General features: G+C 41.2%; 1 protein-coding gene across 4 annotated transcripts in view; it reads left to right on the top strand.

Annotated features, from left to right (window-relative positions):
- SLC25A21 (solute carrier family 25 member 21) overlaps nucleotides 1-17,564 on the top strand; it is a 564,588-nt gene that overhangs the window by 385,360 nt on the left and 161,664 nt on the right. For 2 of the 4 annotated variants that reach the window (XM_060175443.1, XM_060175445.1), the window contains exon 3: nucleotides 13,607-13,690. The exons of the other annotated variants lie outside the window; for them this stretch is intronic. In XM_060175443.1, the coding sequence (XP_060031426.1) occupies nucleotides 13,607-13,690 (84 nt within the window). The remainder of the gene's footprint in view (nucleotides 1-13,606; nucleotides 13,691-17,564) is intronic. 4 annotated transcript variants of the gene reach the window in all.

Genomic DNA, 17,564 nt, shown 5'->3' with positions numbered 1-17,564 from the left:
TAAATATATGTATATACACATATGCATTGCTACCAAAGAATGCTAGCACTATAATGTGGTATTAAGAGTAGTCTTGTATTGTGACATGTATTTTATAAAACAAAATTACAGAAAGTCATGCTACTCAAGCTTTTATGTAATTGAGGCCAGTTTATGCTTGGAGCATTTAAATTATACAGCTGTGTCAATTAGTCTAATTTATTACTTGTGGTTTAACATTATTGCATTTAGATTGTAATCTCTAATAATAATGGCTTGTCTCTGTCTTGTTAACTTGTCATATTGTCATTAAAATCAATTTTAGAATTATTTTGTCAGTGTACTTAGTTATTATCCCATAAGTAGTATAAACAATGAGAACAGCTTGGGCTCAGTGGTAGAATCAATTCTCTTATCATAATTCATGGTATAGTGTCAAATTCTACACTATAAATATAAGAAATATGCTCTGTCTTTTGATTGCATGATAGACAGAACTAGATCTGTTTTATCATACTACTCAGGGACATGTAGGTAAATATTTATTGTGACAGACTCTGTGGTTGACATAATCATGAGCTAGTATAAGATATTTAAGCATGCCGTTAAAGTGTGAATTGTAAAAACATGCAGTCATAGAATATCAGGCTTTCGATCTCCTGGGCTTCTGAAGATAGACTACAATTAGCTGTGTCTGAGATCACAGGAAATTGCCTGCAGTAGAATCGGGCTATCTGGCTTGATCTGATATTGCGGAGAGATAATGTTTTGGGGGCTCTGTTTAAAAATGTGTTTGAAATGAAAGGGCATAGACTATTTCCCTTGCTTTTGTGACCTTGCCAGGACGTTGGTGCCTTATCTGTGGTAATTATCTAGGCTGACTGAGCACTCTAGGTTACATATGAATTCAACTTGTGAAGTTTTATAATAACACAGAAGTTTATTGGTCTTCTTTATAGTACCATAAATCCTAAGTCAAAGCATAGGCCAGCTCGCCTACAACTAGTAAATATATGTAAACTTTTTACATTATTTTTAAACCAGGAGAGGTTTCTGTATCTTTCATAGATGCTTTTAGAGAGGGCTTATGTCTCGTAGTGTTGTATTTGGCTAAGCGACCATCAAGAAAATGTTTCCTTTCATTTTTAGAATAATTTGATATTCAGCCAAGTATGTCTGACTATAGTTTTATTATTGTTATTATCATCATTATTATTGAGGTTAATGCTTTAGAACACAATCATTGATACAATTGAGTACAATTTCATTATGCACCAGGACCCTACAATTCTCTTCCACCCCTCTCCCCTCGTCCCCCCATGCCCTTTGCTTTGATGCAATGCACCATGCCCAGTCTGTGTTTCTTTTCATATTCTCCCTCCTTGTCCCCATTTATCAAGTCCCACTTATAAGAGAGATCATTTGGTATCTATCCTTCTCTTTTTGGCTTATCTCACTCAACATGGTGTCCTCTAGTTCCATCTAAGATGACTCAAAGACGACAGCTTTGTCGTTTTAACTTCTAAGTAATATTCCACTGTGGATATATACGACAGTTATTTTTAGCCACTCCTCTGTCCCTGGACATCTGTTCTGCTTCCACGTATTGGCTATTACAAATTGTGTTTCTATGAACAATGTACATGTAGATCTCCTGAGTACAGCTTCTAACCTGTGGTCAGTGATCACTACTCAGGCAAAACCCAACTCATGACCTTTGTGAATATGTTAGCATTATTTTAGAATGTGAATTGATGCAAGACCTAGTCTGTGATCCCCATAAGCAAAGGTGATGGGTGATGCTTAAATCTCAAGTGACCCAGGTTCCTAAAATCTCTTGACCACTTGAATTCTGCTTCATTTTCTAATTAATTGTTTTTTTCACCATTTCTTTTCTTTTTGTAAGCCGTTTTTTAAAATTTGTGATTAATAGTAGTTTGTTTATAAGACTGTCAGATTACAGATTATATTTCTACACTACATGTAACACCAAAGTCTTTGCCCCCGATTGTCCCAAGTGACAACTAACCATAGTTCTCCCAAAGTCCTAGGAACAGTTTGTTTACTTTTATTTTTTTCTTTCTTCAAGTTCATGCTTCAGTTCCCTCTAGATTCCACTATCAGTGAAACCATCCAGTAGGTGTCTTTCATGTCTTTACACATTTCCCTGAGCATAATCACCTCCAGTTCTATCCCAAGGAACACAATAGTCATCTTTTTTAATTGCAGAGTAGTATTTCATCCTAATTAATAATCAGCATCTATGTGTAACCTATTTTTCTCCCATTGTAGAGAACAAGGGCTATGGCTTATTCATATCTGAGTTCCCTCAGATGAGTAAATCTTGTCCCTTGTGCTGATGGGAATCTCAAGAAATGCTGAGGCAGAACTCTATGTGGAACTATAAACCATATATATATATATATATATATGGATTCTTGTGCCCATCAGTGGTGCCGTATTGTCATATTTAATCTGAAGGCAAACAAAATACTCACAGCTAGCTTTTTTTTTTTTTTAACTTACCATGCAAAACCACCAGATACTTAAAATTGGAACCATCTAGCTATGGACACAGGAAAATGGCAGCAAGATGTCTTGCCCCCAAGTCTTCGCTCACAAATATTGATAAGACTCTTCAAGATCAGCAGCCTCGAATTCCCACCAGCTGACACAGTCCACCTGCAGGGATGATAAAGCCCCTTTGTTTGATGGTTGGGGTGGGTTTTTTTTCTTCAATTTTTATTACTGGTTTAATAATGATTGACAAGAGTGCAAGGTAATAGGGCTACAATTCCACACAGTTTCCACCACTACATTTCCATGTCCCAGCCCCTCCATTGAAGACTTCCTAATCTTTATCTCCCTGAGCGTATGGACCAAAATTCTTGATGGGGTGCAGAAGGTGGGAGTTCTGGATTCTGTAATTGCTTCTCCACTAGACATTGGTGTTGACAGATGGATCCATACCCTCAACTTGTTTCTGTCTTTCCTTACCTAGTAGGGTAGAGCTCCAGAGTGGTGAGACTTTGGGGTCCATCGATGAGGTCATCTGCCCAGGGAAGTGAGGATAGTATCATAATAGCATCTGAAACTTCATAAAGGTGGTAAGATACCAAGATACAAATCAGGACAAATTGTTTAATAAACTGGAACCCAAAGATAGGAATAGAGCAAATGAAATTGGGGTCTTCGTGTGGGAAAAAGCTACGGAGTCTATTTTGGGTATGTCCTAAGGGGCCCATGACTTAAGTAATGTTTGTTTGAGCCTGATAGCTAACACGCAGGTGGACTATTGTCTGGGAAGATGGTATCATAGTTGAGAATAGGGCTAGAAAGCTGGATTAGGGCAGAGAGTAGCTGGCAAACATGCGGAAGGTATATAAGTAACTTTATCCCATTGATCTGACCTAGGGCCCATAAAAATTCATATTTAGCACAGGAACCCAACTGACCACTGAGTCCCTCACAGTCTGAATTTGAGGTCCGTGGCAACATCTAGGGACTTTCTAGGCTGCACTCATTTCAGGACCAGTCTTCCTTGAAATAATGGTTAGTTTTTCTGAGGAAAAAAAAAAAATATTGAGTTAGCCTCAGTGCAAGGTGATATTTCTGAGTATGGAGAACAGATATACATGGAGACAGTCTTTGCTAATCATGTGCTTTCTAGGACCTGTTCCCAGCATCAGTGAGGGAAGTGTGTACATCTGACTTTCAAACCTCAGGCGTGTCTTTGCGTGTTCAGTCTGAATTCGGCCCTGCTCAGCCAACCAGCACGAAAGCAAACACACTCTGTAGGAGTGTCATCTTACTTATTGCAGTAAGATAGGCTAATTACAGTGAGTTGGAATCTTTGTTGAATCTTGCTACAGTCATCCTTTTAATGTGTTCAGTAATTGCAGGCCTTTATGCTGGTAATCTCTGGTTCATTAGTGGATGTCTTAAGTGTTTATGAAGGAGCATGTGTAGCATTCTGGTAATTACTAATAATCTCTGTTCATAGCACTTTTACAAAGTTCTCTGTAGGGATCTTCATTTGGTTCACTACCAATTACTGTCAGTGTAAAATTTCCCTTAGCCCTTTCCCCCTCCCCTTGTACAAGATGGAATGGGAAGGGGGGTTTACAAAGCCCAGTGAAATGTCTCTTTTCTCTTATGGTTCACAAACAAACTACTAAGTCTGTTTGCTTGTGTTGCTTCAGAATCAAAGCGTTCTCTATAATATCTGCCGCCCTATCTCACTGTAAGAGAAAGGCCAAGAGAGATTACGTGACAAATCCTCCCCATTTATATTATTTATCATTGGCAACACTGGGATTATAGATGGTGACTGTTGGTCTCTGTTTCAGGTCTCCAGGTTGCCTGCCTCACCTCCCATGACACCATGTGGAATTTTCATGTCCACCTGGTGCAATACATAGCATAGAATCTCATTCAGGAAAAATGAAATTGTGTACCTTGTGGCAATGTTTGTTGACAGGGCTCCCAGTATCCCCTGTCCAAACCCAAACCAAATCTTCCTGCTTCCTCTTTGCTTTTATTCATCCATTCCCAAATTCCATAAAAAAAAAAAAAAACCAAAAAAACCTTACCCTAAAGGATCACAAATAAACATGTGATTTCACAGGGAAAAAAAAAAGGAGAATGTTGTTTTGCGAATGTAGTTTAAGGAAACTCTCATCACTTATCCCACTCTGACTTTTTAGCAACTCAGTTGTTGCCCTTCATGCAAATGCCTGTGTATTTGTATTCACACACACCCAGGGGTGCCTGTGGATTCAGAGACCTCCACACCCCAAACCATCTTCACACCTAGCCTCACTGTTTTGTTTTGTTTTTTTAAGATGACATATGTTCCCCTTCCATTTGACTGTCTGAAAGTACAGAATGTCACATTTGAGATGATTTAGTGCATGATTCAAGTCTGTGACCACTATAACTTTCCATTCAAATGGAAAACTTTATTTTAGCATTCCCAAGTCCAGGAAATACCAAGTCATATCAAATAGAAATATTCCATTTTGGGGGTCAGGCAGTGGCGCAGTGGTTTAAGCACATGTGGCACAAAGCGCAAGGACCGGCATAAGGATCCCGGTTCCAGCTGGGGGATCCCAGTTCGAGCCCCCGGCTCCCCACCTGCAGGGGAGTCGATTCACAGGCGGTGAAGCAGGTCTGCAGGTGTCTGTCTTTCTCTCCCCCTCTTTGTCTTCCCCATCTCTCTCCATTTCTCTCTGTCCTATCCAACAACGAACAACATCAACAATGGCAATAATAATAACCACAACGAGGCTACAACAACAAGGGCAACAGGGGGGAAAATGGCCTCCAGGAGCGGTGGATTCATGGTACATGCACTGAGCCCAGCAATAACCCTGGAGGAAAAAAGAAAAAAAAAAAAGAAAGATTCCATTTTCAGATCACCTGGAACTTATAGGTGTGATTTACTTTGGGGATGAAGGCTGTGCACACATTTGAATTAAGGGGGATTTTCAAGCAACCTCGTCCTGCAGCCTTTTTTTTTTTTTAAAGACTGTGACATTAGGCTGTTTCTTACTGACATCCTTCTTATGTCTGTATCTTAGGAAATACTCAGACAAGCTGAATACTTAATATGGCATTTCTAACTGTGTTGAGAATTAAGGGGAGAAGGCAGTGGCACACCGGGTTAAGCACACATAGTAAGAAGCATAAGGACCCGTGCAAGGATCCTAGTTCGAGCTCTCAGCTCCTCAACTGCAGAAGGATCCATTTACAAGCTGCAAAGCAGGTCTTCAGGTGTCTCTCTCCCTTTCTATATCTCCATCCCTCTCAATTTCTCAAAAATGAAATGGAAAAAATGACCCCCCAGGAGCAGTGGATTCGTAGTGCTGTAACTGAGCCCCAGCAATAACCCTGGAGGCAAAAAAAAAAGGGGAGAATCAACAATAGACTAGTCTGAAATTTGCTCTTAGTAAGGAAAGGAATCAGGGAGAAATGCTTGGTTCTTGATGAATTTTAAGAAAATTATTCTAGTAAATGAGGACGTTCTTCAGATATATACATATACATATACACATAGTGTGTGTGTGTGTGTGTGTGTGTGTGTGTGTGTGTGGCTGTGTAGTGGTGTACCTGGCTTGAGTGCACATGTTATAATGCACAAGGACCCCAGCTGGAGCCACCAGTCCCCACCTGAGAAGGAAAGCTTTTCGAGTGGTGAAGCAGGGCTGCAGCTGTGTCTTTGTCTGTCTCCCTCTCTATCACCCCCTTGTCTCTCGATTTCTGGCTGTCTCTAGTGAATACATAAATAAAGATTATATATATAATTTATTTATTTTAGCAAAAGAGATATAGTGAGAGAGTAGAGCACGGCTCAGCTCTGGTGTGTAGTAGTGCTGGGGACTGAACCTGAGACCTCAGTGCCTCAGAGCCTCAGGCATGAGGTCTTCACCCATAGCCATTGTGCTGTCTCCTCTTATAATACTTGTTATCAGAGTAAGTTTGAGTTCTTAGCCTGTGTGTGTGTGTGTGTGTGTGTGTGTGTGTGTGTGTGTGTGTGTGTGTGTGTGCCTCCAGGGTTATTGCTGGGGCTTGGTGCCTGCACTACAAACCCACTGCTCCTGGAGGCTATTTTTTCCCTTTTGTTGCCTTTGTTGTTTATTGTTGTTGTTATTGTTATTGTTGTTGGATAGGACAGAGAGAAATGGAGAAAGGAGGGGAAGATAGAGAGGGGGAAAGAAAGACAGACATGTGCAGACCTGCTTCACCGCCTGTAAAGCGACCCCCTTGCAGGTGGGGAGCCTGGGGCTCAAACTGGGATACATGTGCCAGTCCTGGCGCTTCGCTCCACGTGCGCTTAACTTGCTGTGCTACCGCCTGACTCCCTGAGTTCTTAGCTTTTAAGATTATGCTTGGGCCTCTGTGAGTGTTGCGCAGTCCTCCCCCACCCAGTGATACTCACAGAAATGGCCTCATGGTCACAGAATGCTGAATGATAAGCTCGTGTGTATGTGTGTGTGTGTGTGTGTGCGTGTGCGTGTGTTGGGGGGTGGGGTGCTGTGCTGTGTTCCGAGCCTGTCGGGATAAGACCTCTGATTCTGGAGCACAGGATGTGTGAGCCACACTCCTTGGCTTTGCTGTATTCCAACTTGGATGTCAGGCGCTGAATATTTCTCAAGTGCTACTCCCTTGTCCAACTTGCCAGTTAACCAGCACATTTTCATTCTAATGAAGGAAATTGCCATTTTACATGATGGAGCAAAATGCACTGTAACTACGTCAACTGGAAGCCGATTCCTCAGAAGAACTGATAACTCTGTGATCAGAATAAGCCTCGAGTAGCAGAGATAGTGCATGCACATCCTCTGAGGAGTGTAGACAGGCTGTCTGTGAGATGCCCAGAGCAAGCAATGGCTGTGCCTGCCCTGGCCTGTTTGATGGGATCTCTGGCTAGCACAGTCCAGAACGGGAGGGAAACTTCACTAAGGAATTAGTGGGTACTATGTCTTCCCATCTTTCTGCTCCCCCACACACAATTCACCAAGTGTGATTTTGATGTTGTGGCTCCCACTTATAATTAGCACAATGTCCTTGTATCACCTGGTACCCGGCTTCTGAGTGGTAGCCTCCTCAAGGATCCCACTGGCTTGTCCTTGTTCCTGGACCCCAGGTGGGTGGGGAGCAATTCACCACAGATATCCAGACCGAAAAGACCTGTCCATTGTCCTCCCTCATTCTCCACCCCTTCTGAAAAGTACGATTTTCTGTCAGAAACAGTCCACTGCAGATAGAAATCACCTCCATAAAAGTGATGCTGGTGTGTGTTCCGTGTGATAAGACATGTCGGTGAATGGCTGGTACTCTGAGAGACTCTTCCTAGAGAGTCTTTGTAGACTGCAGTCATCTATCCTCACATCTGACTAAAGTTTCTAAAAGGCAGGGTATGTCTTTTTTAAAAACATTTGTTTATTTATGACTGGGTAGAGTCAGAGGTACACCTGCAGCCCTGAGTCATCACTTATGAAGCTTTCCCCCTTGCAGGTGGGGACCAGGGGCTTGAACCTGCATCCTTGTGCACTGTGATGTGGGTGCTTAACCAGGTGCGCTACCACCTGGCACATATATATATATATCCCTTTCCCAGAGTGGAGTGCATAGCATATAGTTTCAAGAACTCGTTAATTGAGTGAATATGACGACTATGTTCTGGGGGAATAAAAAAGAATTTGCAGCTAGACTTTCCATAGTCATGTTGGTTTAGATGAGTATTCTGTATATAACTTTGCATAAACTGACAGAAGGCCCAGTTCGGTAGCACATGAGCACATAGACATCCTAGATAAAGCTGACTTCTGTTTTTTTCTTTTTAAGATTTTATTTATTCATTCGTGAGAAGGATAGGAGGGAGAGAAAGAACCAGACATCACTCTGGTACATGTGCTGCTGGGGATTGAACTCAGGTCCTCATGCTGGAGAGTCCAGTGCCTTAGCCACTGCACCACCTCCCGGACTACGATAAAGCTAACTTCTTTAATCCAGGAAGTGAAAGAGGAGCTACGGTCTCTTTTCCCACTCATAAACACAAGTTGAGAAAGAAGAACAGAAAGGGAAACTCAAAGAGGGATTTGACTGAAGTTAGAGTAGGGCACCAAAGTAAAAACCCTCGGTTGAGCGGGAGGGTGGATGTTCTGCTTCACGTGGGGGGGAGGGGGGGGAGATGGGATGGGACACAGTCTTTTGGTGGTGGGAATGGTGTTTATGTACGCTCCTATTAATTTGTAGTCATATAAATCACTATTTAATTAATATGAGAAGGGAAAATTGATTGAATGTCTCAAATTTAAAAAAAGAAAGAGGAGCTACAGTCTATTTTCTTTTCTTTCTCTCTCTCTCTTTCTTCTTTTTTATCTCAGTTTTTGTTGCTGTTATCGTCACCAGATCTTCCCCACTCCAGTCTGACTTTTTTTTTCAGCTATAAAGAGACAGAGCGAGAGAGGAAAAGACACCACAGCACCAAAGCTTCCCTCAGTGTGGCAGAGGGCAGGCTTGAACCTGGCTCTTGCACATGGCGCCCTCACAGATGCACTGTCGCGCTGGACTTTGTAGGAGCTTGCTTTCACCACTCTGTTGCCTCTTTCGCCGTCTTTCTAGCACCAGGCTCACATAACTGTGAGACATATTCAACAGAATTAGCTTCTTCTTCTAGCGTTTGCCACAGAATTAGCTAAAGTGCTCGAGTAAGGATCAGGATAAAAAGCTCCCATGATGGGGGCCAGGCAGTAGCGCAGCAGGTTAAGCACACATGGCACGAAGTAAAAGGACTGGCATGAGGACCCTGGTTCAAATCCCCGCTCCCCGACTTGCAGGGGGTCACTTTACAAGTGGTGAAGCAGGTCTGCAGGTGTCTGTCTTTCTCTCCCCCTCTCTGTCTTCCCCTCTTCTCTCCATTTCTCTCTGTCCTATCCAACAATGACAACAATAACAGCAACGATAAACAACAAGGGCAACGACATGGAAAAAATAGCCTCCACGAGCAGTGGATTCATAGTGCAGGCCCTGAGCCCCAATAATAACCCTGGAGGCAAAAAAAAAACAAACCCATGCTCGGGACACCCATGTTCAAGCCTTCAGTCTCCACCTGCAGGGAGAAAGCTTTGTGAGTGGTGAAGTAGTGCTGCATGTGTCTCTCTCTCCCTCCCTCTCAATTTCTGGCTGTCTCTATCCAATAAATGAAGAGAATATAAATAAATAAATAAAATTCACATGCTGTATATCGGGCTTCCATTTATATGTCCTCTTCCAGCCAGTCCTGACCTCTATCCACTGTGAGCATGTCAGTGCCGTCAGCCCTGGTCGTGGCAGTTGGCAGTGGTGGGCATCTGTCCCCTCATTTCTCTTAAAAGGGCAGCTTTCACCCATGGATCTTTGTCCTCTCATTCCCCCTCCACTTCAAACACTTCCTCCTGGCTTACTTTCTTTGCCTGTCTGCATCCCATGAGGACCCACTCAAATCCTTCTCCTTCCTTGAAATTCTTCCTGACCATCCACAGAAAACAGTAATTGCTCCCCCCAATGAACATCTGGACAGTTTAGTCCCACATTTGACATCTTGGGTATTTTTTCTGATGTTTTTAATTATTTTTCCCAGTATGCACTTATTTGTGCTGCTTGAGAAAGGAGATAGTGTCCTGGGTTTTTGTAAAATGTGTCATATCGTATGCCAAGTGGCAACATATTTTTATTTTTTTATTATCTTTATTTATTTATTGGATAGAGACAGTCAGAAATTGAGAGGGAAGGGAGGGATAGAGAGGGTGAGAGACAGAGAGACACCTGCAGCCCTGCTTTACCACTTGTGAAGCTTTCCCCCTTGCAGATGGGGACTGGGGGCTTGAACCTGGGTCCTTGTGCATTATAACGTGAGCTCAACCAGGTGCACCACCACCTGGCCCCTGCAACATATATGTGTGTGTGTGTGTGTGTGTGTGTGTGTGTGTGTGTGTGTGTGTGTGTGTGTATGTGTGTGTGTGTGTGTGTGTGTGTGTGTGTGTATTTTATAACTGGTAGTTTCTAGTTTAGGGCCCATGGTGGGAAGCATGTAGAGAGGCATTTATTTGATGGAGGCAGTTAAGATTATTACAGATATTATGAGGAAAACTGTGAACAGATAATTTTTTTATCAAATAGGAAAACTGTGCTAAATGATATTTGTAAAGATGGAGAAAGGTTTTCAATTTTTCAGCACAAGGTTCTGTGCTCAGTAATGAATACAGGTGCCAGATACACAAATCCAGAGATGGAGTTTCATGTTTTTGAGTAGAATCACAGCCATATTTTCCAAAATTGCCCTCCAGGCTCCAAAGTATTTGTTGTGTAAATCTGTAGAGAGGTGTCCCATTGTACTATTGTGTTTTTGGTGTTAACTCATTTTGATTCCAAAATAACTCATCTACAGGCAGTCATTCAGAAATACCAGACCTTGTGCATCTGTGTGGCCACATCACATTCTTATGTCTACACAGTACCATTGACTTGGTTTTCAGAGCCAGTAGTTGTTGCCATACCAAATCCACCTCTGTATCTGAAACAGTTTAAATGAGCTAGTAGTAATCGTCCCTGCTCCTCTAATGAGCTTCATGCAATTTAAATTTAAGAGATGTAATTCTTTGGGGGGGGGGGAGGCAGTGGCGCATCAGGTTAAGCATACTTAGTAGGGAGCACAAGGACCCACACAAGGACCCTGGTTCAAGCCCCCAGCTCCCCACCTGCAGGAGAGTCACTTGGAAAGTGGTGAAGCAGGTCTGCAGGTGTCTATCTCTCTCCTTCTCTGTTTTCCCCTCCCCTCTCAATTTCTCTCTGTCCTATCCCCCCCCCCCAAAAAAAAAGGAAAAAAAAAGGCTACAGGAACAATGGATTCATAGTGGTGGCACTGAACCCCAGCAATAACCCTGGAGGCAAGGAGACAAGGGGAGAGAGAGAGAGAGAGAGAGAGAATTCTTGCCCAGAAAACTATCATTTTTTAAATTTTTTATTTTATTTTATTTTTCTTGCATTTGATAAGATAACGAGAAATTAAGAGGGGAGGAGAAAACAGACAGGGAGATAGACAGTGAGACACACCTGCAGCCCCACTTAAGAGCCCCTGAATTTTTCCTTCTGTAGCAGAGACTGGAAATGTGTGCCAGGGTCCTCGTGTGTGGTGACCTGTATGACCAGCTGAGTGCACTGCCACCGGGATCCAAATACTAATCTTCTCAGAATGATCATCCTAGTAGGTGTGTGTTTGACAAGCTATGGTGAAAATGAGTTTTATGATATTTTAAACTTTAGTGGTAGGAGGTCTGAGACTGGAAATATTTAGTACTTGTTGGGCTGAAGGAAAACTAAAGCGAAACGTGGAATCGCACAAATGTTTTACCTGAAGAGGAAAAGGACTCCCCGACAAGCTTACCTCATTCATTATATTTTGTTACTTCTGTTTATAATGGGAGCATTATTTCTCCCCAGGCTATCATATTGCTTTGCTAATGATTCTACCCTCCACACTCTCATTCTAATCCACTCAGTCAGACAACACATATCTTTAGGGTTTTGTATGTGCCAAGCATTCTGCTGGCTGATTCAACTTCCCCATCTTAGAACAGATATTCTCCTGCTCAAATCATATTCAGCAACTCTTCACGTTACAAAATCAAATGGAATCCAGCCTCACTTTCCATTCTTATAAAAGTGTTACTCCTGCTACCCATTCCATTTGGGGGAGTGGTTGTATCAGTTTTCAGCCACTTTGGAAGCCTGAAAGTCTTTTAAAAATACATAATGCTTAGAAAGATGGAAGTTGTGTTCATATCATAGATGCAGCATTCTCAGAAAAACACAATCAAGTAAGCAGTACAAGGCTTTTTATGTTTTTTTTAAAGATAGTTGGGAAATTTGTGAAGGAGATGGCAGGAGGGAGAAGGAGCTTGAAGTCAGAATTGGGACAAGGAAGTTAACATAAGGAGTAAGCAGACAAACAAAACCAGAAGAGAACAATTGGAAGCTAGGGGAAAGAGAGCACTTATTATAAACCTCCTTAGAAACAACCCCCCGGGGCAAAATACAACAGGAAAAGTTAATAGTCTCATGTTGAAAACATCCACATTTCAAAATTAGAGTCCTGAGATGCATAATCATATCCATAAAGGAGAAGAAAAAAAACTTCCTAAAATAAAACACATTTTTTTTCAACACATTTCATTCAGTCATTCATTTTACCAAGCCACCACTCAGCTCTGGTTTATGGCGATGTAGATGACTGAAACCGGGACCTTGAGGCATCAGGCATGAACATCTTTTTGTATAATCCTTAAGCCTCTCCCCAGTCCAAAACATTTTTATTGAGCACTAAATGTATATCCAGCACCGAGTGTCTAAAAAGACCTAGGTTGCCTGAGGTACCCAGAATGACCAACTTTGCTCCATGATGGAGTAGTAGTAACAGGACAACTTGAACTAGTGCTCTATAGTCTTCTTCTTTCTGTCAGGATGATTCTAGATTCATAATCTGGATCAAAGTTAGGTCATGATAGCTGCTCTGTATTTTTAGCCTTTGTATTAAATTACCATCAAGGGGCGCTAATTAAGACAAGAAATAGAGCTACTTGTTTCACATGCATCTTTGGATTTCCAAATGATGCACTTAAACAATCTATGAACATCTGTGTGTGCTTTTCACAAAAGAAAAATGTATAAACGCCTCAGGATACATCTGCCTGGCTAAGAAGAGGGAAATTTCCAAGGGAGGGAAAGGGACATGGAGCTCTGGTGGTAGGAACAGTATGGAATGATACTCCTGTTATCTTATAATCTTGTTAATCATTATTAAATTACTAATAAAAAATTTTAAAAAGCATTATATGGGGGGAACCCTCTATCTACAGTTTTTATTAAAGAGAAATTTGATAATTTTAAAGGCTACAAAAATAAGGTAAAGATTATATAAAGGAAATACATCAATAAAATCTATAGCAAACCCTAGGGTATTTTAGATTAATCTGAAAAGGCTGAGTTTCCTAAGGCTTGGAAAAATGAAAGAAGTCATTTGGCAAATATCTAACTTGCTTTTATTTTTCCCTCCCCCCTTTGGCGTGTTTGATTTTGTTTCTAGGTTCCAGATTCAAAGATGTGCAACTGATCCAAACAGTTATAAGAGCTTAGGAGACAGCTTTCGAATGATTTTCCGAACAGAAGGGTATGTAATCTCCACAGATATTGATGTCAGCATTTTGGTATATTACACTATGGCTTTTTTTTCATTTATACTTTATTTTTCTAGTTTTATTAGGGAAAATGCCTAAAGGTGTGACTTCCTAGTTTTCTAAATGTTTCCGATAATGTGATTAAAAGCTAAACATGAGTATAATAGAAACTGCCTTGAAAGGATATTAGTAATGTTAACAATATTGGTCTGATAACTATAGGAGAATTTCTGATTTATGTCATTAGATTTCCACCCACATGAATTTCCTACTTGTTCTTTTCCCCGTGTTCTACTCTATTCCATTCCTGTATCTATCACTGTGGCATTAGCACAGTCTCATAATTACTTCATCTCAGTTGTACTTGAAGACTACTGAAATAGGACCCCGTAATACAGTCTAAACTCCTTCTCCTGATGTGCTTTCCCCTCCTGTTACCCTCCCATTTCCTCCAGGATCTGCTCTAGGAATAACAAAGACTTGCTATCCCCTGGGTTTTCATTCTCCCATGACTTTTGTTTTGTTTTTATTCTGCATGCTATTCACTGCTCCTAGAGAACCCTGACCCACCTCAGAAACTATCCTTTTTCATTCAAGTCTCCCCCTGGTTTTCACTATCACAGGCTTTGTACCAGTCTTTCTTTCTTCATTTGCATGTGCTATATAAAATACAGCCTGTCTCATCCAGCTTTTTTTTTTTTTGAGCTTGTTCTCTATTTCTCCCCCCCCCCCCCCCCCCCCCCCCCGTCCACAGTTCTTTCTATGGATTCCCTACCCCACCCCACCCCCTCGCAAGATTATGATTGTGGCTTTGATGGAAATTTTTAAGTCACCTACTGGCATGAGATCAGTAAGTTCTTACTTTGTAGTAATGAAACCAAAATGTCACACACTGAGCATATACCTGCATTCTTGATGACAGAAATCAAAATCATGTTCACTTTACCCAAAATATAAAGCTAAAGAAATCATACTATACTATATAGTCAATGAAACTGTCTCTTCCAGTAAAAAAAAAAAAAAATTGAATGTCAGCATTGCCAACTTCTATAAGCTGTAACAGATACCACTGGATTGGATGTGGGAGTCTGTTAGCCAGAGTTACTTAACTGGGCTCTTCATTTCATGTGTGTTTTGGGGGAAAAAAAATTTGATGTTTCTGCTTTGATATCAAGTAATATAACAAACATACAGTATGTGTGGTCCCTGCATAGTAAAATTGGCCTTTTCCTAGACTGTCTGTCTAATTGCTTCTCAAGCAAATTGACATTCTTTCTATAATTTCTTTAGATCTGGACATGTTGTTAGCCAAAAGCCAGAGAACTCCAGTCTCAGACGTGGAAATGCTTGTAAAAAATATGAAAGAAAAAGTTGACTCTTATTCTCGATACAGCATAAGAACCTTTCAAGGCCTTGAGTTTTTTTTAAAAAAAAAAAAAAGGAAAGAAAACATTTTAACACAGGCTGTGTTGAGTTTATGTCCTAGTAAAAGCAGCCCCTTATTTGTTTTGGTTTTTTTTTGTTTGTTTGTTTGTTTTTGCTTTTGCTTTTTCATGTTCTTTCTTAGCTTCTAGACTATAGTCTGATTTCAGAAATGACTTTCTCACTCAGGTGCATTGAGGACATTTTGGACTATTAACATAATTTGGAGAATTCATCTCTCCTGGTTTTCTCCCCCATCTTCTGCGAATTAAAGGTTTTTTTGAACGCCAGGCTTTTTCTGGTGCTTAAAACCTTACCAGAGGAGCAGGCGAGATAGTTCACCTGGCAGGGTTTCTGCCTGGTCCCTTGCTAGCACCTCCCCACCATCCGGTGCAAGGAAGTGCTACAGGATGGGGGAGGCTTCGGTGCTGTTGTGTCTCCATCTCTCTCAGTGTCTCTGTGTCTGATAAAGTCAGCCCAAAGCAGTGAGATTGCACATGTGCAAGGGCCCACTGATACCAATGTTACTATTTTTTTTAAAACTTAACATCTGTTAATCGATCTAGAATCTCTGCAGACCCCCCTTTCTCCACTGTAAGAAAGTACAGGATGCATCACCATTGAGCGAGGCAACTCCCCTCTTCTCTACTCCATGTTTATGTTTCCCAAGGACAATAGCTCAATTGCAGGAGTCCAAGTCCTTTTACAACTTTAAAAGCCTCCTAGGAAAGCCCTCTACCCCCCCCCCCCCATAGCATAATGGTTATGCAAAAGGTTCTTATGCCTGAGGCTCTGTGGTCTCACTTTTAATCCTCAGCATCACCATATCAAGGCCGAACAGTGCTCTTACAACTGCCTGTGAAGTGACTCCCCTGCAGGTGGGGAGCCAGGGCTCAAACCGGGATCCTTATGCTGGTTCTTGAGCTTTGCGCCACCTGTACTTAACTCGCTGCACTACCACCCAACCCTCTCAACCTGCCTAACTTTATAGAGGTGAAATTGTTAAAAATAAAAAATTTTAAAAAAACCTTCCAAATTTTAAGTAATTGGGCCTACCATATGGAATCATATTTAGTTAGCTTTGGTGAAAATGGCTGGCCCTGTCTTTTTTTTTTTTTTTTCTAACAGAGAAGGGAATGCTTGCAAGGAAGGAATTCACCGTTGTTGAGAGAATTCCATCATCTCTATGATTCTTCATCTTTTCTGGTTTGACCAAACAATAAGCTAAAACGTGCATCTTTTAGTAGTGATCCCAGAAAACATCACAATGGAGGCTAGTTGGTTAGGTGCCTTTAAAACCATGAAGCTTCATTATGTCAACTCTCCTGGCAGCAACTGGTATCACTATTCACTTCCTTTTGCTTTAGAATATCTCTTGGGGCTGGGAAGACAGTGATATGGTGCTACGAAGGACTTTTATGCCTGAGACTCTGAGATCCCAGGTTCAATCCCCAGCACCACCATAAATCAGAGCTGAGCAGTGCTCTGGTCTCTTCTTTCCCTTTCTAGATCTCTCATTAAAAATAAATAAGAATTTTAAATAAAAACTAATAAAGTGTTCCCTTAAAAAATAAAATATCTCCTGAAAACTTTTCCTAGCCTCAGTTGTACTTGCCTTTGTTTTCAGAGAGTTGTCAAGATGTTTATAGACGGGTCAAGAGATTATAAATCATGCTAGCAGAAACCATTACTTCAGTGTTCTTTCTTTTCTTCTTCCTCTCCCTCTACTATAAGTGCTTTCTAGCCCATCTCTCTTAATGATGATAAAAGGACTTAACAGAGCTTAATTTATTCTGCTAATAAACACATGACATAAAACTATTATTTTTTCCTCTCAGTGTCCCAGGTACTATCCTAGCCACTTTCCACTTATTAATTTCAGGAGAACACAATATTAGCTCTATACTTTGTATCAAGTCACTGAAAATGAGAGAAGCTAAATAATTTTCCCAGAGTCACATCTCCTTTCACCAAAAGTCAGATTATACTATTTATTGAAAGTAAAGAAGACCATATAAAAGCAGTGACTTTCAATCCTTAATTTTTACATAGTTTTGCTAACACTTTTGGAATTCCTACCCTCAAATCTACATAGCAGTTTTTTTTAATTTGCTTCTCCCCCCCTTTTATTGCCCTTGTTGTTTTATTGTTGTAATTAGTACTGTTGTTGTTATTGATGTCGTTATTGTTGGATAGGACAGAGAGAAATGGAGAGAGGAGGGGAAGACAGAGATGGGGAGAGAAAGACAGACACCTGCAGACCTGCTTCACTGCCTGTGAAGCGACTCCCCTGCAGGTGGGGAGTCGGGGACTCGAACTGGGATCCTTAGGCTGGTCCTTGCACTTTGTGCCACCTGTGCTTAACCCTCTGCGCTACCACCTGACCCCCACATAGCAATTTGTAACAGCTTTTTAAAAAAACTCCATTTAAAAAAATCGGTTTAT

The sequence above is a fragment of the Erinaceus europaeus genome, chromosome 16 (genome assembly GCF_950295315.1).
Source record: "Erinaceus europaeus chromosome 16, mEriEur2.1, whole genome shotgun sequence".
NCBI classification, from domain to species: Eukaryota; Metazoa; Chordata; class Mammalia; order Eulipotyphla; family Erinaceidae; genus Erinaceus; species Erinaceus europaeus.
The sequence above is the reverse complement of the archived record's forward strand: the minus strand, read 5'-3'. Positions and strand labels throughout refer to the sequence as shown.